The sequence below is a fragment of the Sphaerodactylus townsendi genome, linkage group LG07 (genome assembly GCF_021028975.2).
Source record: "Sphaerodactylus townsendi isolate TG3544 linkage group LG07, MPM_Stown_v2.3, whole genome shotgun sequence".
Classification (NCBI taxonomy): domain Eukaryota; kingdom Metazoa; phylum Chordata; class Lepidosauria; order Squamata; family Sphaerodactylidae; genus Sphaerodactylus; species Sphaerodactylus townsendi.
Genome location: NC_059431.1, coordinates 112,512,577 through 112,536,955, shown reverse-complemented (window position 1 = coordinate 112,536,955; position 24,379 = coordinate 112,512,577). Strand labels below are relative to the sequence as shown.

The window sequence follows — 24,379 nt, the reverse complement described above, 5'->3', positions numbered from 1 at the left end:
AATTATCCCAGTTAGACCATATATATATATATGTCTCTCATTCGTTGATTGTAAGCACTCCATTTTCTTTAAGCGTTGTGCAATTATATCTATTGATTTCATCTCCTGTACTTTATGTTCCCATTCCTCTATGGTTGGTATCTCTGATGTTTTCCATCTGGCAGCTACTAACATTCTAGCTGCAGTGTTAAGTAAAAAAATAGTCTCAATAAGTTAGGGGAAAGCTGTAGTTCTGAAAGTACCGGGCTTAACAAATAGGTCTCCAAATTTAGTTTGTATTTTTGACCAATTATTTTTTATATATGTTTATGGATTTTTTTCCAGAATTTCTTCATTTTTTTTTGCTAGTATCCACCATGAATGAGTATAAGAGCTAATCCCTTCACCACATTTCCAACAGGTTGGTGCATAGTTACTATAACATCTGGCCAATTTTTGTGGAGTCTGATACCACCTGTAAAACATCTTTACATTATTTCTCATTTCTAACATGGAATCCAAGAAACAAGAACAGCCAAGTTACAGAGAGTGTAAATCAGTTGTATTGACTTTCATAGATGGTTCAGTAGAAAAAGAACTAACAACAGAGCTGCTGGACTGTCTATTACTTTTTTCTTACCAACTGCCCTCTATTGTTCAACTCAGGCCTCAGCATGATGATATAGCATTTGGGTAGAAAGATGCAGCCCAATAATCCAGCACTGGAGGCCATGATGGAGAAAATCTCCACAGCCACGGTGTCTTTTCCTCTTGTGCTCACATAAGCTGGAACAAATGAGAGCCAAACGCTGCAAAAGATCAACATGCTGAAGGTGATGAACTTGGCTTCATTAAAGCTGTCTGGTAATTTCCTGGCTAGGAAAGCTACGATGAAGCTGATGGTGGCAAGGAAGCCCATGTAGCCCAAGACACAGCAAAACATGGTCAAGGACCCCTCGTTGCATTCCAGTATGATTTCTTCAGTTAATGAGTGCATGTCCAGATCTGGGAAAGGAGGGGAGCTCCACATCCAAATTGCACAAATGCCCATTTGAACAAGGGAGCCGGACAAGACCACAGAATGTGCCAATCTTTTCCCCACCCACTGTTGGAACATGTTTCCTGGTTTTGAGGCCATGAAAACCATCACCACAGTCACCGTTTTGGACAGCACAGAAGATACAGCCACTGAGAAGATGATGCCAAAAGCTGTTTGTCGGAGGAGGCAGGTCACCTGGTGAGGCTGTCCGATGAAGAGCAGTGGGCAGAGAAAGCACAGAAGGAGAGACACCAGGAGAATGTAGGAGAGGCTTCTGTTGTTGGCTTTGACAATGGGAGTGTCCCGGAGCTTAATGAAGATTCCAAGCACCAGAGCTGTCAGCGCAGAAAAAGAAAGACCCAAGGAGACGAAAGCAATCCCTAAAGGTTCTTCAATAGAGAGGAAATGTGGGGCCTTGGAGATGCACTGATTTTGATTGCTGTTTGGATAGTGATCTTCTGGGCAAGCAACACAGTCCTCCATGTCTGGAAAAGGCAGAGATACTTAAAGTTTCTAAGTGTGGATAGAAAGCAGACTTAGAAGATGACATTGATCTCAGTACTTAGAACTCTCAGTGAGAGCAAGATTCTCAAAATACTCTAACCTGAGATGAGTGAATATGGGAAGCCAGGGAACGAACATGTTTTTCCACCCTACATGAGTATTTAATACTCTACAGTTGTCAGAAATGTTGATACCAAATGTGATTGGAGATGCAGCTAGAAATGGGAGATCTTTTTTGACCCAAATTATTGACTATGGCCCAACACTTTTTAGTATTATTAGAGATAACGACAGACTGCAAATGCTCCCACTGTAAATTAGCATGTTCAAGCTGTTTTGCAACCATTAGCTGGTGAAGATCATGGTTGCATTGGGATATCTGATTCCAAACCGCGGGAGATCGGGAGTTCTTATAACATTGATGCAGATGGACGAATATTTTTATTGCATTGCTTGCATTCTTTGTCAAACCAGGAAGCCTTTAATACTGCATGGCTTAGGATTTCCTTGTAAAACCTTTTAGTTGGGAGTTGACTACATACTCAATTAGATGTCTAGAATTGGCAATCATCTCAACTGGGGACTGTGCATTAGTAATGAGGGAAACAAGTCTGGATAGACTGAGAGAGCCAAGCAGGTTCTTAAGCAGAGTTACTAGCTTAGGAGACCAAGCCAACCAAGAGAAATACTCAGTAGATACCTCATTCTCTCCACAGTCCCTCTTTGACTCTGTGATAGGACAATATGGAGAGAGAGAGAGATGGTCTCCCAACAGAAAGTCCCTAATTTGAAATGAGTGCACCTTGGATTGCAGGTGGCATGGGGAAGTCAAATAATAATCAAACACACTGGCAGCCTATAATGGGAGTGTTCGTGACTTATCAGACCATTTAGCCACAGCTTATTGTGGCTAATTGCCACTCTTGCTTAGTTTCTTGCCAGCTGCATTAATGCAAGAGTCCCTTGAGCTACGGGCAACAGGCACAGAAGGGAAGAGGAATAGTCAGTCATCAAGCCCCTCGCGTGCAAGGAGAGCGTTAGTAAATCAGTGCCAACTCTAGCGTTAAGATGTCCAAATACAGGGATTTCGCTGGAGGGGTAATTGGATTCCAAGTCCCTCCAGAAAAATTGATAATTTATCCCATATGTTCTCTAAAGTGTTCTTTAGGCAGACCAGGGGGGATATAAACATTAACAAAAATCAATCACCGGTTGGTCTCCCATTGAATCAGCGATGGCCTGGGCTACTTTGGGGAAGGGATGGAAGTACACTGGCACGGATAGTTGTAGATACCAGAGTGCACAGGCTGCCCGGAGGGGTGACCAACCCTATATATTTTGCCTCACTGGTAAACAATAGGGATTCAAAGCCCTTCATCTGAATGACTTATGTGGGACCAAGTTTCCTGTAAAAGGATTATGACCTGCTTCCATGAGGAATCTATGGAAATACAGTTCTAGGACAGGATGGAAAGTTTTGTTGGAGTCCTGGCATCACTTTTATGTGGTCCATAGCGAGATGTTTTTTTGGGGGGATCATACAGGATACATCTGTTGCCATGTGCCCTGGTCAAGGCAGATGATGGAACATGTATCTCTGGATCCTTCTCTGGCCTAAGCTTGCTGCTCAATGGATAGACTCCTCTTCCTAATAAGGCAATTCTACTTCAGGCACCAGCTGTCATGAGATCAAATGTTCTCTAGAAGGCCTTCTCTTATGGACTCCATAGAGGCTATCAAAGGAGTCAAACAGGGATGTGTGTTGGCTCCCACTCTCTTTAATCTCTTTATCTGCGTGATCTTCCTCCACTTCTTGATAGGTTCAAATGTTCATGCTCCCAAGCTGTCTTCACATTACTTGTGTAAATTTTACTTTATGCTGATGACTCTGTCCTGCTTTCACATTCCAGGGTGGGTCTGAGGCAGCTCATGAAACAATTTTCTGAGTACTGCTTAATTTCAATAAATTATCAATTAATTATCAGAAAACCAAAATTATGGTTTTTGCTAGACCCCAAAAAATATTAGTGGAAACTAAATAACATCTCCCTCTCTTGGAGCAGGTATATCGCTTCAAATATCTCGGGCATCATCTTCTTGCACAACCTTTCCTGGACCTGCCATCAAAAGGCAGCTCTCACTCTGGTCCCTCCCCTCAGCATCTCTGGAATCCTTTGCTTCTTTTATAGTAGAGGGCATTCGCTTATCTCTGCTGCATTACATATTTAATGCAAAGATCGAATCCCAACTACTCTTTAAAGGGTTCCCATCTGGACTCAAGCAGTGAACCATGTTTTGAATGTCCCTCAATCAATTTTTAACAACAACAACAACAAATAACAACAACAACAACAATGACGACGCATTTAATGACGACATCGATGATGATGATGATGACAGATAGGTTTTATATAATCACCTTCTCCCCAGAGGGCACCACCACGGTGTTCACAGGTAAGCATTCTGCTTCTATGTAAAATAGCACTGCTAAACGTCACATTGCTAAAATCTTTGCAACTTTCCTTCAGTGCAATCTAATCAATAGTTTTTTCCTTTCATAGCAATAGGTCAGTGAACTTCCAATCAATTTTTCAAAGCTGATTGATTAAAATTTGATTCAGAAAAGTCAAGTTCTTCCCAGGATTACACTCTGTGTGAATGTCCCCGTAATATCATTGTAGTATCTATAATGCTAAGGATACAATGGAAAATGAATGCATAATAAAGTAACAGAATCATTATCATTTTACCAAGTACAGGTATTCAAATATTCATATACTTCTCCTTGGTCAGGCCCCTGCAGTTCTATCCACAGAATGTATTTCCTTTTAATTTCATGGGGATTTGATCTCTCCTACCGTCTTGGTTTGATATCTTGCCATCTGGACAGGGAAGCAATAGCCATAGCAGTTAAAACTCCTTCCTCCCTTTCCTTTTCCTGCTGTATCCTGGCTTACAGGGGTCATTGCAGACCGGATAACGGAGGCAACTTCCATTTTGGAGAACAGAAAAATTCAGGACTTTGAAAAAAAGATACTTTAGCTATTTCATAGTACAATGGGAATATAAATTGCTAATAACAGGACTGAAAGTTCAATCAATCAATATTTAGTACGGTTATAGACCAGAAGTTATCAAGCATACAACGTAAGATCCACATTTACATTTCAGACTGAAGTTTTAGAAATATCTATGATCTCCAAGGTATTATGTAACCCCCAGAAGTCTGACCCTTCAACATTTTACAAGATCTATAATTGGATCATGAAAGACCATGTCAGTGGTCAAAATGTCCAATGTCAAATTTTATTTCTTTTTCTAACTTTAGCAATTTGTGACTTGAAAACTGGCATACAGGTGTGTGTGTGTGTGTGTGTGTATGGCCAGAAAAGCTATCAAAACAAAGAGAAACATATGTCAATATCCCCCTGAATGTCTCCCATTGAAACAAAAAAGATGGTATTTTATACAAAGAGATGATTAACAATAAGCTTGAGCAATCCCCAAAAAATTCAGAAGAATTCAGACTCAGCTTGATTTGGCTCTAAAATTATTGGTATACCCAATTATCGGTATACCCTGATTCGATATAACCAAATATGTTCGGATATATCGAAAAATTCAGGTTCGTTAGCATTCTTTGCCATTTAAAGGGTTCCCCCCCTATTTTTGGCCTTTAGGGAACACATTTTTAAATCTAGCAGCACGAAATTTCAAGATATCATCAGGAGACTCCCCTCACGATTTCACCCAGGATTGGTGATGTACAGGGAGTCCATGGTTATGTGCCCCCAAAAGGGGGCAATGACAGGACCCCCTTTGAGGGTCCATACATTTGGACTCCCTGAACCAAACCTCGCTAAACCTGGGTGGTATCATCAGGAGAGTCTCCTGAAGATACCCTGAAATTTTGTGCCACTAGCTTTTAAAATGTGCACTCCACAGACACCCCCAGAAATTCCCCATTGGCTGCAATGAAGCCACTTCAGAGCAGAGAATCTGCCAGGGTCTTCAGCAAGTTCTATGGTGGGAAAAATGAATTGTTTTTTCCCCATCATAGACTTCAAGGGGCTTGCTTCAGCAAGTTCTATGGTGGGAAAAATGAATTGTTTTTTCCCCATCATAGACTTCAAGGGGCTTGCTGTTATGTCCAGATGGCTTTGAGCTGGAGGTTTTATTGGAAGCTCTGGTGGGGTTTTTTTGTTCTGGGGAGGGGTGCCAAATTTCTCACAGGGCTGCTGATGAGTTTCCTCAAAGGAAGCAGCCAACTTTGCTGAAGTTTTGATGGCTGAGCACTCACTCTGTGGACATCAGCTTCACCTTTTATTGGGTGCCCTCAGCATTTTGCCATCCTGCACAAACGTCAGCAACACTGGCTGGTTCCATTCAGGAGACCCACCAACCGCCCTGTGGCAAATTTGGTGCACCTACCCAGAGCAATACCCCCACCAGAGGCCCCCCTGTGATCAGAAATTTCTACCACAAGAGCTTGCCAGCTGGGCATAATAGGCAAGCCTCCAAATTCTACCGATCCCATTAACCTTCCACTGGTTTTTTGCACCTCTGTGGCACCGCAGAGCATGGGATGCATGATTCTTGTTTTCAGACATGTGGCCAGGGGCATGAGCTGTGATTTGATGGTGATTTTTGGGTGACTAACTGGAAAAATCAGGAGGATCCATTAGGATCCATGCTTTTCAAGCAAATTCCTTCAACTTTCCAAATGCTCATGACTGCCACCTTGGACGCCACCTTGGAATCCCACATAAAGAAAGGAAATGCTCGTGTGGCATGGGTTCTGTGGAAACAGTATCTCATATGCTGTTGAATTGTCCTTTTTATGAGATAGGTAGGAAGAAGCACATAATCCCCTTCCTGCATGGAAGTGAAGGCATTGCAGATAAACAGAAGGAGTTATTATATCTTTTAAAACAGCCACAACTACAGAGCTGTTAGAAGGCGGTGGCTAAATTTTTTTAAATGGTAAGTTATTTTAACTCTGTCAGAAGTTGTAAAGGCTGTTATTATCTCTGCAAAGGGATTAATCTTAAACTATTTATATGCCATTAAAGGTATTCAAAATCGAATCGAGATGCCAGGATTTCAGAGCGTCCCAGACCCACACCTACCTATGTTAAGCTTTGCTTCAATCCTACTTGCTCTTGGGTTCCTCCTGTAACCCTCACCCATCCACTGTCTGTTGTTATTCCAAGTGCCTCCTTTTCAGGTGGTGGGGGGGGGGGTAGCAAGCAGGGGAAGAGGAGGGAAAGGGAAGGGAAAACAGCGTTGAAAGCAGCATTGTTTTGTTTGTCTAAATTTGGCATGGATTGGGTGGATTTAAAAGGAGAGCTCCCTTTAAATCTCTCCCCAATCCACACTTAATTTAGGCAAACAAACAGTACCTCGCTTTCAATGTTATTGCTTTAAAGGTGGGAATGATGGCAATCAGGCGCACTGGGAGAGGAGGGTGCAGGCAAGCAGGGGAAGAGGAGGGAGGGGAAAGGGGAGGGAAAGCAGCTTTGTTTTGTTTGCCTGAATTCAGCATGGATTGAGGTTTTTTATATCTCCCCCCAATTTAAGCCACATTTAGGCAAACAATGCTGCTTTCAATATTGTTGAAAGGGAGTCCATGAGGCTCCCCCACCTCGCCCAATCCATGTTTATGCCTGGATCACGATTTGAATTTGGACATTCAAATGGATTCAGATTTGGCTTTGATTTGGGAAGCTTTAATTCGGCCCAAATCTAAGCTGAATTGGCCAAATCAGGCTGATTCAGCTCTGTTAGCAATTTGGGCATGCCAAATTCAGCCATGCCAAGCCTAATTAACAACCAAGGGAAGGGAAGATCAAATCTTGGCAAAAAGATAAAGAAGAAGAAAACAAAATACAATGGGTGCCACAGTTTCAAAAAGCATCAAGGATAAGAAAAGCATTATAAGTGACCAGAGGTACTTTGAGAGATATGTCAGAATTTGAGAGAGAAATTACCTATCAGAAACAACATTGAATGGGGAGAATCTATACGTTATTCCTAAGAAATGACTCAGAGACAGAACAGGTTAAAAAATTCCATGGCCGTTTCCACACGGAGGCGGAAGTGGCCGGGTCGGCGTTTCTGACGCCGACCCGACGACGCTGGGACTGTCCGCACGGACGGTCCTGTAAGAGCCGGGCAGCCGGCGCCGCGGAGCGCCGGTGCCCGGCCAACCCGGCATGTCCCTGGGCCTCCGGCACGTTGCCGAGGCCTGGGGACATGGCCCCCTGGCCCTGCGCACCTGCTCCAGCGGCGCAGGGCAGGGGGGGCGTGTCCCCAGGCCTCGGCGATGCGCCGGAGGCCCGGGGACAAGGTAAGTGCCGGGTGGGGGAGGCGTCACGAAGCCGCTGCCGTTCGCTTGGCAGTGGCTTCGAGGCGGCGTTTCCCCGAAAAGAGCGCTTCCAAGCGCTCTGGGGAAATGCCGGCTTTGCGACGGGCGGGCGGTGCGAGGGCGGTGCGGCTGAGATGCAGCTGAACCCCCTGTGCGAATGGCGGCCTGGAGACGGCGTTTTTCCCGTCTCCAGGCCACCATTAAATGCCCGTGCGGCAACGGCCCATGAGAAATTGTGTGCAAAACTTTCAAGAGGAGATTATCTTCCTGCTCCAGGAAACTGCTTGCTGCTATGCATTATGAACTAAAAATATAAAATTTACTATATTCAAACTATTGAAAGAAAACTGGTATAAGATATTTTACAGACGGAACATAAATCCAGCAGATATTAGAAGAATGAAGAAATAATCTGAATATACCATTATATTCTGAAAATGTAAAGAAAAACTTGAATCTTTTTTTCAAGGTGAAAAAAAGTCTGGGTATTGATCTACACTAAAATGCAAGAAATACTAAAAATTAAGTTTGAAAAGGACTCAAAAATGATGTTGTGTGGAAATTTCCCAGAAAACCTACTAAAAAACCAAGAATTATTTCTGTATCCATGAACTGCAGCAAATGTCACTTCTAAAGTTTATGTATTTAAATTCATATGAGATTGTCTATCCAAAAAAGGATTTTTCTTTATTAGATTAATTGAAAATTTTTCTTCCAGCATTCCTGATTATTATTGCAGAGCCATGTAATTTTTTTTCTTTTTCTTTCTCAAACATTTTCCTCTTTATTATTGTATCATTTTGTGAAAAGGAATAAAAATCATTTTCAATCCTTTACATCATAGGTTGGTAGGATTATAAATAAAATAAAAACAAGGGAAACACAACAAAAATTAATAAGTTCATTTAAAAACATATGCAAGAAATTGGCTACTGCTCCTACGGCCACATCAAACCAGGCTGTGGGTGGCGAATCCAGCATTTGCCCTCCCTGGGGCACTTGCTTTTGTGGAAGAAGAAGAAGAAGAAGAAGAGGAGGAGTTTGGATTTATATCCCCCCTTTCTCTCCTGTAGGAGACTCAAAGGGGCTTACAATCTCCTTGCCCTTCCCCCCTCACAACAAACACCCTGTGAAGTGGGTGGGGCTGAGAGAGCTCCAAAAAACTGTGACTAGCCCAAGGTCACCCAGCTGGTGTGTGTGGGAGTGTACAGGCTAATCTGAATTCCTCAGATAAGCCTCCACAATTTAAGCGGCAGAGCTGGGAATCAAACCCGGTTCCTCCAGATTAGAATGCACCTGCTCTTAGCCACTGCTCTTAGCCACTACTCCACTGCTGCTCCTCTGGCTGGAGGGGTGGATGCACTGGTGGGTGGCAGCTGTGACCCATCAAAAGTGCTGGACATGGCACTCTACACACATGGCAGTACTCCTGTACACCTGTCACCTGTGACAGCATGGAAGGTCATTCTGGATGCATGGTCAAAGGCAAAGTCAATAGTTGTCAGACTCAATAGTAGTCGGATTCCACCCCTGCTTCACCTCTGGCTCTTGGACTAACACCACCTTTTTGGTGCCATTTTTGGTGCCTTTGGTGCCTTTTGCAGGGCTCTCCAACGGTGAGCAGTTTCTACTGCTGTTTAGCTCCTTGCACTGTGAGAAAATCCTTCTGGGAACAGAGTGGCAGCGTGGTTGTCTTGTGTCTGGGCACCCAGCCATGTGGATGGGGCTGACATCAGCCCACATTGTTCTCAAATAAATATTCATTAAAAGCCATGCAAGCAAATTGATCACTTTTGAGAGACAGGGCTGGCCCTAATCTTAATACCTGAGAGAGTCAAGCTTTTGTGCCACTCAATTGTGTCTTCATGAATGGTGAGCTCCTTGCCTGGAGAAGAGTGAGGATCCAACATCCCAACCTTGATTCGGACATAGGAGTTGTTGGGAAAAGTGACCAGGTTCATAATACTGAACCCACCTCCGCTAGTTCTCCATGATCATTGAGCATAATTTCATCTCCAGCACTGTTGTCACCACTACCCTTGGTGCAGAAATCGGTGGGAGCTTAGGGAAAGGAGAAAAGAGGACAAGGGTTGTTCTCAATGGCATATGTCAAACACATTTCACAGAGCTATTTGGAGCCTTCTGTCTTGGAGAAAATTGGTATAGGAATGAAACCATGTCCAGCTGTTTTCCATGGTATGTTAGTATGAATGAGCAGGAATTGTTGAGGTCTAGGGGCAGAGGTGGTGATGGCTGGAGGACAGGGAGGATGGTGGAGCAGGGAATGGTACTGGGCATGGGGGTGGTAGTAGCAGAAGTGAGGGTGCGATAGTTGTGGTTCCTCTTTCCACCGCAGCTCTCCAGAAGTACTGATGCTTTTCCTACATTGGCTTTAGAGGAATATGGAAGTACCTCCGAGGAAGTGCCATTGAGTCATAAATCAACTCTGGCAAAAACCCCACAAGCAAAGATTAAACTTACTAAACTGTAGGGGAGAAGCCCCCCAACCATGGAGCTGAGGCATTTCAGGCCCTACTTTGACTAAACTCGACCCACAGAGCAACACCGGCAGCATTAAGGTGCAAACTGCAGTTTAAAAAAGATGCAGTGCCCAGTTATTGCATAGATGCAGCTTTACTTGGAAAGCAAAATGCTGCTCCGTGAATTCAAAGCTAAAGACTGCCTAATCAATTGTAAAAGGATGTGCTGGGACAGCAATGCATTTTAAATGCAGCTGTGTGATTACTTCAAGGCCATGCTGATGCCCATCTTGACTCTTCCTCCTGGAAACCTGATCTTCGATCGGGAACTGTGAGACCTCACCCTTCAATTCTGTCTCCTCGACTGTGTGACAACTGTGATTCCAGCTGTCTGCTTCTAATTAAGTGAACTGGCACAGGCTTTGTGAATATGGCGCTTTGGTCTGTGTGTGGCTGTCTCCCTGGCTCAGCTCTAAGCTCTGAAACGTGAGTTTTGAATGATCTACTGTAGTGCCTCTCAGCACCTCCACCCTCAGGTTGAGTCCAAGCAGTAGAGAAATATTGTTTGCCAATGTTCAAACAATGCCTCTCTATTTTGTTCAATTTACACCCATTTCCATTTTCCCCAGTTTGATGCCGGATTGTTCTCTCAAGTTTTCCAAGTTCCCCATTCATTTATGGGAAATGTGTGTTGATTTATATTTTTTATCAGTTTTATGGTTATGAATTTTCCTCTCAGAGTTAAGGTTCTCTCAAGATGACATGGAAACAAATACAGTGGGAGATTACCTGCCAGGGCTTCACTTGCAGAGATGCTAGGGTGTTGTCATTTCCCATAATTGTGTTGGATGGATGTAGATGAGTACATATTCTGGGCAGCATGTGCAAGAGCATAGACAGCATTATAGATGCTGTAGCTGCTGTGGCCAATCATGCTTTAATTCAAAGACTGTATTAAACACTCTCCTATGTTTCCTCCCCAGTACATATTTCATCCTGATTCTGTTGACCTATTGGCATTTGTAGGGAACACACACTCAAAGACGCTTTTCCCAGAAATGCTTGAGAAAACCATCTTCCTTTGCCCAGGAGGGTTTTCTAATGTTGGTAAATGTTTGAAAACCTAATTGCATCTGATAGAAGTGCAAACGAAAGAGCACCATGAAACATCTCTATTTCCCATGATCTTTGAACATCTATGAAGGTGAAGTCTATCTGGGCTGTTGTAATCCACACTTTCCCTATAGAATCTTTGTTCCAGGTATTCAGGAAACAGTTTGAGACGCTAGCCATATACCTGTTGCTGCTACCTATACAATGGTAGGTATTTCTCCATACAATAACAATAACATTAGTTTTAAGGCGTCCAATAAAACTGAACTATCACCAAGCTAAATTTGTGGAGTGTTGAAGCCATTGTATCTGCCTGATTCTTCACTGGAGCTCCTTTTCTATGAAGGCCAAACAGATCCCATTTTCAGAAAGCATCTTCTCCATTGTCCAAGCAAGAAACCTTCTCCAGCTTGGCTATCGATAGTAATGAGGCCAACTCCATTTCCATGAGAAATGCAGAAGTAGCTGTACGATTCCCACATACTGCATGGTTTCACTGGGGACCATGTGGTAAAATGAAGGGGAATGTGTTTTTTCATTCACTGAGAGGTTTCGAATGATCCATAGGACAATCTAAGATAGTAAAATACATTGAGCAAAAGAGAGTGTTTGAGAACCTCTTTGTTTTGGATTTTCTTTTACCGCAAATGTTAATCTCTATAAAAGTTTCTAAGCAGTGGGGACCTTCCAAGCTTTCCATACAGACCATCAACACTTCGACCGAAACCCCTGTATTTCCAGTTACAAGAGGATCAGGCATAGATGACAGAGACAAATCTTTGGCTGAGCCCTGTTCAGGCAGAGAGTAATAAGTGATTAGTCAGCACCCCTGACCCTGGGATAAATAAAAGAATTTGGATCCCACTTCAAAAAATCCAATGAGAGGAATGCCAAATATAGCTGTCAGTGCAGCCAAGATACATTTTCAGTATATTATGACCAAAGAGCCTTGTTAAAGCAACAAGTGAGAGAAATGGAAGGGGATTTGAGGAAGGGATGCTTTTATCTGACATACCTTCTACACCACAAGTCCTCGTTGGTCTCTAAGAATTGCTCATAGGTCTTGAATCCATCTCTTCTACCACTGGGACCAGGTATGGCATACCCTCCTTGAAATTGTTACAGTTATATATTTAAAAGTAGCTTCTCCATACCTTTGTTTCAAGTAGCTGAAAAAGTTTTGGAAAAAAAATAAATAAATTATAAACTACTAACTGCTGTATTGACGAAATAAAACTATCATAAAATACTGGAAACAAAGCTACCTCTTAGTCAATTGGGTGTCTGCAACTAATGGAAGATTTGGCACAAGTTGAAGAGTTATGGGAATGGAGGTTTGGATTTTGGCTCCCATGGTGGCAAATTTCCTTCTTGGTAGAAGTTCTCTAGTCATTGCTTAAAGAGATGGCACCTAAAAGCAGAAATTGTGTTCCCATGGAGTGGGAACAGAAAGTTGTCTTAGGGACTGTAATTCACTTCCCAGCAACCACTCTCTGGCACCTTCCACACACGCAAAATAATGCATTTTCAAACTACTTTCACAACTGTTTGCAAGTGGATTTTATTAAGCTTTTCGCAAGCACAACTTCAAAAGAGCACTAGGAAAGCAGTTTGAAAATGCATTATTCTACATGTCGCGGAATGAGCCTTTGTCTCTCTGTCTTTTTTGCTTTCCATTTTTGTTAGTCCAGATGTGATTTGTGATTGCTGAGTGCAAAATGTAACTTTCAGAGCCATTTTATTACTTTGTATATTTATTTTGTTAAGTGTGGAATATTTGGACTTGAAAGCCTAGGGGACAGGAGCACAGTGAGAATGAGAGGTGGTGTATTTGCTCATATATTACCAACTACAAGAGCCCCACCATCCTCAGTCAAATGACCCTTTCACAGGGGTCGCCTAAGACTCTCTGCATCAGTGTCCTCCATCTGTAAAATGGATAAATGTTAGGGTTGGGGGTCACCACACCATGAGGAACTGTATTAAAAAGAATTCCCTTGGCGATAGGAAAGGTGCTGAGAACCACTGTCTTGAGGTGTTAAAACAACATCAGCCCTGCTTAGCAGTTGTGGGTAGATAAAACCAAGTAAGTGCAGGATTATTATACAAAGTAGGCAATTGCAAAGAACTTTGGTTCCTCTCTAGCCTTGAAAACCCTGCAGAGTCACCATAAGTTGGCTGTGGTATGATAGGCCTTTCCACAGCATTACTGGCATACTCATCTAAATAACTGTGATGCTGATTGCAGCCTTAATTCTTGTTCTCATCTAAAGAAGTTCTACCCCCCAACTATGACTTGGCAAGATTGTGGGTGAGAATTGCTAAACTGCTATGGACTTTTGCTAGCTGAAGTAAATAAAGGTTGAGCAAGATGGTTTTCCTTGTGGGCAAAGCTTCTCCCTTAATCTGTCATCCATATGGGAACCAGGCTCTGGCCTTTTCTCAGCCCATATTAGGGTGCTCCAGTGGTGGGATTCAGTAGGTTCGCACCATTTCAGCAGAACCGGTTGTTAAAATGGTGCTTGTAAACAATCAGTTTAACTAAAGTATTTTGAATCCCACCACTGAAATCCGGTTGTTAAAAATTATTTGAATCCCTACCACCTGGTGTGCTCCCATTGTTAATGTGCTATGCAACAGTCACACTCCATTACTCTAGCAAAAGAGCCAGACACTTTGCATCTTAAATATGTTAAATATGGCGTCTGCTCATTCTACTCATCAGTAATGTATACAAAGCTTCCTTCAAAACAAATTCATATATTTCACAATTTGTCAGTTGATTTCCAAGCTACATTGCTCCATGCTCGAACTTAAAAGGAAAATTTAACCAGCTGGGATTTCAGGAAAGTGTGAATTGGGTGACTGAGACTATAGGAAAAACCCTCCTCTTTCCAATAATAGAGAGATCTTACTTGTGGAATCTTGTAAATCCTCAAGATGTCTGCCATTTGTGAAGAGGCTTCTGAAGCATAACTTCCAATGACTCCAATCAGCTGTTTCTGGAGTCTACATGTGTAGTTGGGAATGATTTGGTGTGATTTGGAAGAAGCAGCTCCAGAGTAGTCACGATAGAAGTCATCAGGTGCCTATCATCAGTAGCAGTCAAGTATATGGAAACCCAGGTGACATTTTGGTAAGATCTTGGGATTGTTGTTGATCTCAGTGATAGCAAACACCAAGGCCAGGATGTTTTGATACAACTTGGTTGCCACACTGCAAATAAAATTGTCTCTCAGGTTATAGGGGAAATATGCAATGTATGACATCATTCTATTTGTTTTAAAATATTTATATCCCTCCTTATCTAAGTAGATATGTCAATAAGAAGCAATAGTTTGAAAAAACTAAACTTAAAGCAAAAAAATTATAACAATCTATCAGGAAGATTAAAAAAAACATAAAACAGCAGGGAATAGTTAGACACCGTTTTGGCCAGCCACATCACATTTCCACACCCAAGCAGGTTTGGCCCTGGTTATTTATTTATTTATTTGTATTTTTAGCCCACCCTACACTTCATGGTCTAAGGGTGGGTTTCAACATAACACTCTTTATTACAAAGACCAGCAAATTACAGTCAGGGACCGACAAATTCTATACACACTCTCAACCTTAATTCCCTGTGTAATTGTAATATATATAATACCTTTTAAAATCAACACTGAGGCCTAATTTGTTTCATAATTTGTCCCATACCATATGGTAACTTTAGCATTAAAATCCCACATTCAGTCCATAACTTAACGTTAAAATAAATCCAATCCATAACTTGGCGTTAAAATATATCCGATCTATAACTTAGCGTTAAAATGAATCCATTCCATAACTTAGCATTAAAATGAGTCACTTAAGTTAAAATTATTCATATATCACGATGAGCTTATGACTTTATTGTCTTTTGGCCTGTCTGCACTCCCATTTACACAAACCTAGATTAAAAATAATAATGGTAATAATATTAATAAATGTAATTGCATGATTATGCCATATATTCCATGATATCTTGTATGTCTAATACAATATCAGTTGCCTTACTTTCACTGGTTTCGTTTTCTTTATAACAAATGTACAAAATTTGGCAACCAATCTAGACCAGTTTGGATTTTTTGTCTTCCAGGAGCTACTTTATACATACATTTTTCTGGATAGCCCTGAAATTATTTAATACTGGGTCTAGTATTTTTTGGCTCTTATTTCTCTGAAGTGAGGGCAGCGGAGGAGGGATGTGGCCTGTAGTGTCCATTTCTTCTAAACAACATAACATACTCATAAAAACCATATAAAATCAGGTAACCAAAAAACAATTACAATCTGCAACAATAAAACCCTCTTTACAAAGCATAAAACTCATTGCAATTCATAAAAAACCTGTTTAAAAATTCACAATATTACCCGAAGGGGGAAACCAATTTCTTCAGCAAGAGAAAAGCCAGTGAAAACAGACGCATCTTTACCAATTTTTCTGAAATGCATATAGAGAAAGTTAGCTTGATGGACTTTAGGAGGAAGATCATTCCGCAATCTCTTTAGTATTTGGATCTTAACCAGCTAAGGGAAGTTCTGCATTGCCCTTGCACTCAAGTTAGATGGGAGTTCACATTGATTGCATCCATTTACACTGTGTAATTTGATTGGAGCCTCCGTTAGAAATGAAGTCTCTTGAATCAATGAAGTCCAATAACATCAGCCTTCCATTATTGGTGTTGCCCAAATGGATCTCTGTGTATGTGTGCTGGAATACAGCATTTAATATTTAGAGATCTCTTATTATTTTATGGTCTGTCAGGGTTTTTTTTTTCTACCCATGCATAAAGGTACATATACTTAAGGGCTTAACATTATATTTTAATTTTCACCTTGACCAAGAATGTGAATCAAATGAATCATTAACATAAAATCAACATCATTATCCCCTGGTGTGAAAAAAAAAAGACTCCTTACACTGGCATGTCAAGAAATCTTTCTGGACAGGAGTTCATCCGAAAGGAAACTATGAAAGCCGGAAAAATAGATGGTGAGAATGACTCACAACCCCTGTAATCGATGAGGATGTCCCCTGGCTGGTACCAATTTTGTGGAATTTGAAGGGGTTCCATCTCTGTACACTTCCATAATATATGCGTATATCTGGGAAAGGAAGAGTAGGAGCAACATCAGGATGCTGCTAGTCTGATGGTAAAGCGTCCCTCTAGGGTATAGGGTTGCCTGATTTTCTCTACAACATCTCCAGGGTTTAAATAAGCTGTACTATAAGTTTCAACTGGTGCTCTCTAACACATTTCCGAAAAAAGTGCACCATTTGTAATGCTGGCCTGTTCAATACAATTCCTGAGATGGTGCGCATACTGTCATATATGTTCTGGCTAAACAAGGTTCACCCAGTAAGGCTGGAATGTTGATGACACTGGATCAATGGGATGTCTTGGTTTCTCAAGTCTCTTTATAATAACCAGATGACTTTTCAATTGTGTGTGCTCCCAGGCTGAATTTTTATGCTGTTCCATTTTGACAGCCACAGGAGCTTTGAGTGAGTGAATCAATTATAGTGATTTTGATCATAACGCCTTCTAGAATTTTTTTTTTTTTTTAAAGGTCTGTGTAGAATCCTTAGTGGCAGAACTTTGGAAGCAAACTTGTTTTCTTAACCCTCACCAAATCATTCCTAACTAGAACTGCAGCATCCCATAGTGACCCCTGCCCCCATGATGAAACCAAACAGGAAGTGGCCATGATTGCACAGAATGGGTAACAACTGCAAGGATGAGGCAGCCTTTGAAATCAGTAAACAAATTCCATTAGGGTCCACAATTCAGCTTACCTGGATTATAACCAAACCTACCAAAGCAATTACATTTAACAAATATTGTTTTAGTAGTAGCATTGGCTTTTTTGGGTGTGTGTGTGTTAACGAGTACTGGCATTGACTTCCATGTTGCAATGTGAAATGCAATCTCATCCGATCTTAGGCCCCTTCCACACAAGCAAAATAATGCGTTTTCAAACCACTTTCACAACTGTTTGCAAGTGGATTTTGCCATTCCACATGTGGAATGAGCCCTAGAAACTAAACAAGATTGGTAATTGGAAGGGAGAGCACCAATGAAGACTCTGCAGAGTGAGACAATAGTGAGTTACCTCTGCCTCTCACTTGAAAGCCTCTTGCTGGGGTCTCCATAAATCAGCTAAGATTTGAGGAACTTTACTTTTGCGTGTGCGCACACACACACACACACACGTGCAACCCAACACACAATTACAACACACAACTGTATGCGGGACTTACAGAGTTTCCGCAGGGCCTGCAAGATGGACCTTTTCCACCAGGCATTTGGCCTGCCTGGTTAAAAATATATCTACCATGTCATCTGCCCTCCCGTGGGCACAAAAGGGGGGAGGGGGGTAGCCAGACGACATCCACATTTTAAAATGGGTTCTGTTTTTATGCAACTGATATTTAAATTATGTTTTAATGTATGTTTTAACCTTCTTGTGAACCGCCCTGAGCCCTCAGGGGGAGGGCGGTAGATAGATAGATAGATAGATAGATAGATAGATAGATAGATAGATAGTGGGGGGGGTGGGGGGGGGGGGGGGTGGGGGGGGGGGGGGGTGGGGGGGGGGGGGGGTGGGGGGGGGGGGGGGTGGGGGGGGGGGGGGGTGGGGGGGGGGGGGGGTGGGGGGGGGGGGGGGTGGGGGGGGGGGGGGGTGGGGGGGGGGGGGGTTGGGGGGGGGGGGGGGTGGGGGGGGGGGGGTGTGGGGGGGAGGGGGGGGGAGGGGGGGGGGGGGGGGGGGGGGGGGGGGGGGGGAGCGGGGGGGGGGGGGGGGGGGGGGGGGGGGGGGGGGGGGGGGGAGTGGGGGTGGGGGGGGGGGGGGGTGGGGGCGGGGGGGAGGGGGGGGGCGGGGGGCGGGGGCGTGACGCGGGGGGGGCGGGGGGCCCGGCGGGGGGGGGGCGGGGGGGGGGGAGGGGGGGGGGGGGGGTGGGGGGAAAGGTTCTTCAAAAGAGAGGAAATGTGGGGTCTTGGAGATGCATTGATTTTGATTGCTGTTTGGAAAGTGATCTTCTGGGCAAGCAACACAGTCCTCCATGTCTGGAAAAAGCAGAGATGTTTAGTTAAATTTTCTAAGTGGGGATAGAAAGCAGACATTGGCACTTTTCCACATGATCCTTGCGAGCGGGGGTGCACCGGCATACTTGCAGCTTGTGCATCCCCTGTGACTGTTCGCACATTTCCTGCAAATGGCCCTTGTGCCCCAGCAGCCCTTGGGGCTGCCTTCGCATGGGGTCTTCCACTTCTGCCCTCTTACCTCCACTCGGCTGCCATCATTCAGCAGAGGCCAGGGGACATGCCCCTGTGGCCATGGCGATGCCTCTGGGGACAGAGGCCCGGAGGCGTGTCCCCTGGCCTCTGTAGAGTGATGGCAGCCAAGAGGAGGTAAGAGGCAGAAAAAAGCAGCGTGGGGAAAATGCCACCTTCCACCTGGTGCCGTTTGCTTGGCACAGGGTGGAAGGCAGCGTTTTCAAAAAAATCTCTCAAAGAGCAAGTCAAGAAAACGCTGGTGCAGGAGGTATTCGCTGCCACCACTGCACTCCAGCAGCGGTGTGAACACCTCCTCTACACCGGCGTTTTTACTAGACCCACACCATTCTAAATGGCCCATGCGGAAGGAACCTTAGAAGGTTGCATTCATCTCAGACCTTAGAACCCTCGGTGAGAGGATGATTCTCAAAGTACTCTAACTTGAGATGAATGAATATGGGAAGCCAGGGAACAAGCATGTTTTTTCTCCGATATGAGTATTTTATACTTTGCTGCCATCAACTGAAATGGTGGGAGGTTCTCCCTTTTAGAGTGGGGCACTAGCAAAAGGTCACGTATGCTGGGGGTTTTTGTTGCCTATGTATAAAGATCAGTTTTGAGTCTCCTGCAGGAGAGAAAGGGGAGATATAAATCCAAACTCTTCTTCTCTTCTTCTTTTGAGAGAAATTCTGCAGAAGAGTAAATAAAAAAATTAACAATTTCATTTAGGGATAATGGGGCTACACAAGCAAACCATAACCAAAGCAGCAGAATAAACACAGAAAATTCTTGGATATTTGCAGTATTGCTGGAATAGGTTGGAAACAGTGGAGGAATTGGGGGAATTCCTGGGTGTCTCATTCATTCATGTTTTCTATAACAGATTCCCACTTTCTATACTTAAATATTTATTTATTTGCATCTGACTGTACATTTGCATCACAGGCAAGGGTGCTGCCATTGGAAAATAGCATTGCTAAAAACTTTGATACTTTCTTTCAATCACTATTTTTTATTCTTCAAAGCAATATGTCAGTGGAATCCTAATCAGAGATAATATACCGTTCGAAGTCCATTGATTCAGTTTGATTCAGAACAGTCAAATTCTTTTTAGTATTACACTCTAAATGTGAGTGTCCCGATAATATCATTGTAATATCTATATTTTGTAATATTTATATATATTTAGAGTGCTAAGGATACAACTGCAAATGAATGCATAATAAAGTAACAGAATCATTATCATTTTGCCAAGTGCAGGTATTCAAGTACTCATATACTCCTAGGTCAGGCCCCTGCAGTTATATCCACAGCATATATATGGGGATTTGTTACAATACAATAGACCTTTATTGGCATAACATACAAAAGCGTGAGTATAGACCATCACTAAATTTAAAAGAGTTGTCTATGAGTAGTTTTACATTCTAAAATCACACTTCATTTATAAAAATAACGTAGATTAAAAAATTTTGTCCATTCCATTGTACACGGGATTGTGAACAGGTATAGTAAAACTACACTTAAAAGACAGGATTAAGATATTCGTTATTCATAGCCTATTTACTAAAAAGGTATAGCCTTCCTATGGGGTTTGATATTTCCTACCTTCTTGGTTTGATATCTTGCCATCTGGACAGGAAACACAGTCATAGCAGCAAAACGCCTTCCCCTCCTTCTTTTTCCTGCTATATCCTGGCTTACAGGGGTCATTGCAGACAGATAACGGAGGCACCTATTTTTGGACAACAGAAGAATCTAGACTCGAAGAGATACTTTAGCTATTTTCACAGTACAATGGGGGTATAAATTGCTGGCCACAGGACTGAAGGTTTAGAAATATCTATGATCTCTGAGAAGTTATGTAATTGAGATAATTACTTATTAAAGCACAAGAAAAAAACCCAGAAGACTGAAGTCTCAACATTTTACAAGATCCATACTGGATCATTAAAGACCATGTCAGTGGTTAAAATGTCCAATGTCACATTTTATTTCCTTTTCTAAAATTAGAGATTTGTGACTTGAAAACTGGCAGAAATAATTATATCAAATCAAAAAACCGTTAACGGCATAACATAATAAGTGAATTATAAACATCTTAGAAGTTTGTTTACATCGAAGGGTCAGCTTTTATCAACAGCTTGTGTTATAATAGATGGCATAAATAATTATATATGGCAAGAAAAGCATTTAATCAAATCGAAGAGAAAAATACTGTAACAATAAGCATGTATTAAGAAGAGGACTATTTGGAATACAGGTAAAGACACACAAATGATTAAGCATATCCATATCCCCCTGAATGTCTCCCATTGAAGCTTATTATGATGAGACTACACCCCAAAACAATGATGATATTTTATACAAAGATATGATTAACAACCAAGGGAAGATCACATCTTGGCAAGAAGATATGGAAGGCTCATTCCGCACACGCAAAATAATGCACTTTCAAGCTGCTTTCACAACTGTTTTTGCCATTCCGCACAGCTTCAAAGAGCCCTGGAAGCAGCTTGAAAGTGCATTATTCTGCAAAAGAAATGAGTCGAAGAGAACAAAAAATACAATGAGTGCCATAGTTTCAAAAAAAGATCAAGAAGCCAGAAAAGTACGGTAAGTGACCAAAAGCACTTGGAGGGAAGTTGTCAGAATTTGAGAGAGAAATTACCTAGCAGAAACAGAACTTAGTGGGTAAAATTTATAGACCCAGAGACAGAACAGGTTAAAAATTCCATGATAAATTGTGTGCAAACTCTCTCTAAGAGGGAGATTATCTTCCTGCTGCCAGTAATGAAACTGTTTGTTGTTATGTAGGAAACATGATGAAGTATATAAATGTAAGTATACATGAAGTACATGATGTAAAGCATAAATGTAAAATTTACTATATGCAAACTGTTGAAAGAAAACTGGTATAAGACATTTTTCAGATGGAACACAAACGGTAAGATAGAGAGGAATGGAAAAATATTCTGAATATATGAGTATGTTCTCAAAATGTCAAGGAAAACCGAAACTTTTTTCCTGCAAGGTGAAAAAAGTCCGGATAACGAAGCAATTTGCAAAATGCAGTTAACACTAAAAATTAAGTTTGAAAATGGACTCCGCTAAAAATTAGGTTATGGGGAATTCTCTAGGAAACCCCATTTGTAAAAGGAATTTTTCTGTATTCAAGTGAACTGCTAAAGTTTATGTATTTCAAATTCCAATGAAATTATTCATCAAAAAAGGGATTTTTCTTGCCAGATTCCATTTAAAATTTTTCTTCTGAAGCGCCCTGATTATTGTAGTTATATAATTTTTCTCTTTTTCTCCTCAAATCCTTTCCTTATAATTGTACTACTTTTGTGAAAAGAAGAAATATAGAAAATCAGCTCTAGTCTTTTCTACCATAAAGCCGGTAGGATTATAAATAAAATAAAAACAAGGGAAACACAACAAGAAAATTACAGTTCATTAAAAAAACAGCAGCAGTACCGCCACTGCTCCTATGCGACCCTATCCAACCAGACTGGTCGTGGCACCCAGCATTGGAGGCAGAATAGACCCACATTGGTTTATCTACCCTCCCAGGGGCACTTGCTTCTGTGGAGAGTGGTGCCCCACCTGGTAGGTAGCTGCTGCGTGACCTGGCCAAAGTGCTTGACATGGCAGTACTTCTGTTGCCTGGGCTAGCATGACAGGGCATTCTGGATGTATGGTCAAAGGCAGAGTCACAGTAGTCAGTTTCCACCCCCCATACACCTCCGGGTTCCTGGACCAACACCGAATTTCGTTGTTATTTTTTTGGTGGCTCTTTGTAAAATTCTCGAACGTAGAGTAGTTTCTTCAAATGTTTTGGCTCCAATCCAATCCAATCCAATCCAAAAACCTTTATTAGGTATAAACCAGAAGTACCATACATTCCAAATACATTCCAAAATACAGAAGTACCATACATTCCAAATCATTGTTATATATCATGTAACATCATGGATTAAAAAACAGTAACTGCTTCAGAAATTTGTACAGTAGGGCGGTTCAATAGCTTAGACATTTTTTGTGTGTCTGAGAGAAACATAAATTCTAGATGTAGTAAAGCTCCTGTATATCGGTCTCTAATATCATTATACCCTCGAATAGTGTTGCAGGATATGAGGGGATTGAGTCCATAGCGTTGGGACAGTACCGACAGCAACACTCACTTTGTGGGATGCTAAGGAAACAACTTAGTATAGATAGACAGAGGGCGAGTTGCACCTTTGTCTTTGTCATGACCCATCTGCACTTATAATTAACAAGCTGTTCTAAGTATACAGCAGGGCTAGATTTCGGGGGTGTGATCCCAAAGTATAGAGGCATCAGCCAGTGCAGCACTCTGTGAGATTGGTATTCCTGGTCGTACAGTCCGATCTTTAGATGATGGGAAATTTCCGTGGCAGTGAACATATGAAGAGACTCCCATGAGAAACCCAAGGAGAGGATTTTTTTTTTCAATATGGAGCTACCACTTCGAGTGCCGAAGCTCCCTCATTTCTAGCAAAGATAAACCTTTTGGACCTGTGTAGAAGCATATGACGAAAGTGTTTTGGCTCCTTTGTGCCACTGTGAAACAATTCTGGGAAAAGAGTGCCTGCAGTGGCTGTCTTGCTTATGTCTGGGCACCCAGCCATGTGAATGGGGCTGCCCACCAGCCCAAACTGTTCTTAAATCAATATTCATTAAAAACCATGTCAGCAAATTGATCACTTCAGAGGCAGGGCTGCCTCATCTTACCCGAAGCCAAGCTTTTGTGCCACCTCAATCGGTGTCTCTTATGAATGGCAGCTCCTTGCCTGGAGGGGAGAGTGAGGATCCAACTTCCCAATCTCGATCCGGACATAGGAGTTTGTTGGGAAAAGTGACTCAAGTTCGTAATATCAAATCCGCACTTCTAGTTCTCCATGATTGTTGAGCATAATTGGATCTCCGTTAACTGTTGTTGAATGCTATCCCTTTGCAGAAATGAGTGGAGCTTAGGCAAAGGAGAAAGAGAAACAGGAACAAAGAGTTATTCTCAATGGCATATTTCAAAACATATTTCTGCCAGAGATAACTGGAGGCTTCTGTCTCGGAGAAAATTGGTGTAGGAATGAAACTAAGGCCTTTTCCCCACTTTTCCCTGTTGCCGCTGTCGCTGCGCACTGCTCTCAGCACGCTGCATCCCTGGCGCCAAGGCCCTGGCATCTCATCGACATCTCGCTCTGCTGGGTCATCAAAAGGCATCCGCTTTCTCCAGCGCCTAGGGATGCCGAGCGCTGAGGGGGTGCGAGAGAGCCAGCGTCAAGGCGGCAGTGTTCTCGCTTCCCCTGAAGTGCGGAGTGCAGTTGGACTCCGCTGGGCTACTTGAGGAGAGTAGCTGGGCTTAAGGTAAGTGGGGAAAGGGCCTATGTCCAGCTCTTTTCCCCTGGCATGTTAGTATGGCTGGGTCTATAGGAAATGTTGGGGTCCAGGGGGCAGCGTTTGGTGATGGCTGGAGGGAAGTGTGGATGGTGAAGCAGGAAACAGTACTGGGTATGGGAATGGTAGTAGCAGAAGTGAGGGGGTGGTAGTTGTGGTTCCTCCTGTTCATCCT

The 24,379-nt window shown here is 42.5% G+C and overlaps 1 protein-coding gene across 1 annotated transcript; it reads right to left on the bottom strand.

Annotated features, from left to right (window-relative positions):
- Positions 1-604: 604 nt before the first annotated feature.
- Positions 605-24,030, bottom strand: LOC125437065 (vomeronasal type-2 receptor 26-like). Its single transcript, XM_048504433.1, has 3 exons — positions 23,950-24,030; positions 20,392-20,518; positions 605-1,503 (listed from the first exon to the last, which is right to left on the bottom strand). Exons 1-3 carry the CDS (start codon positions 24,028-24,030, stop codon positions 605-607), a joined length of 1,107 nt encoding a protein of 368 aa, XP_048360390.1.
- Positions 24,031-24,379: the final 349 nt, after the last annotated feature.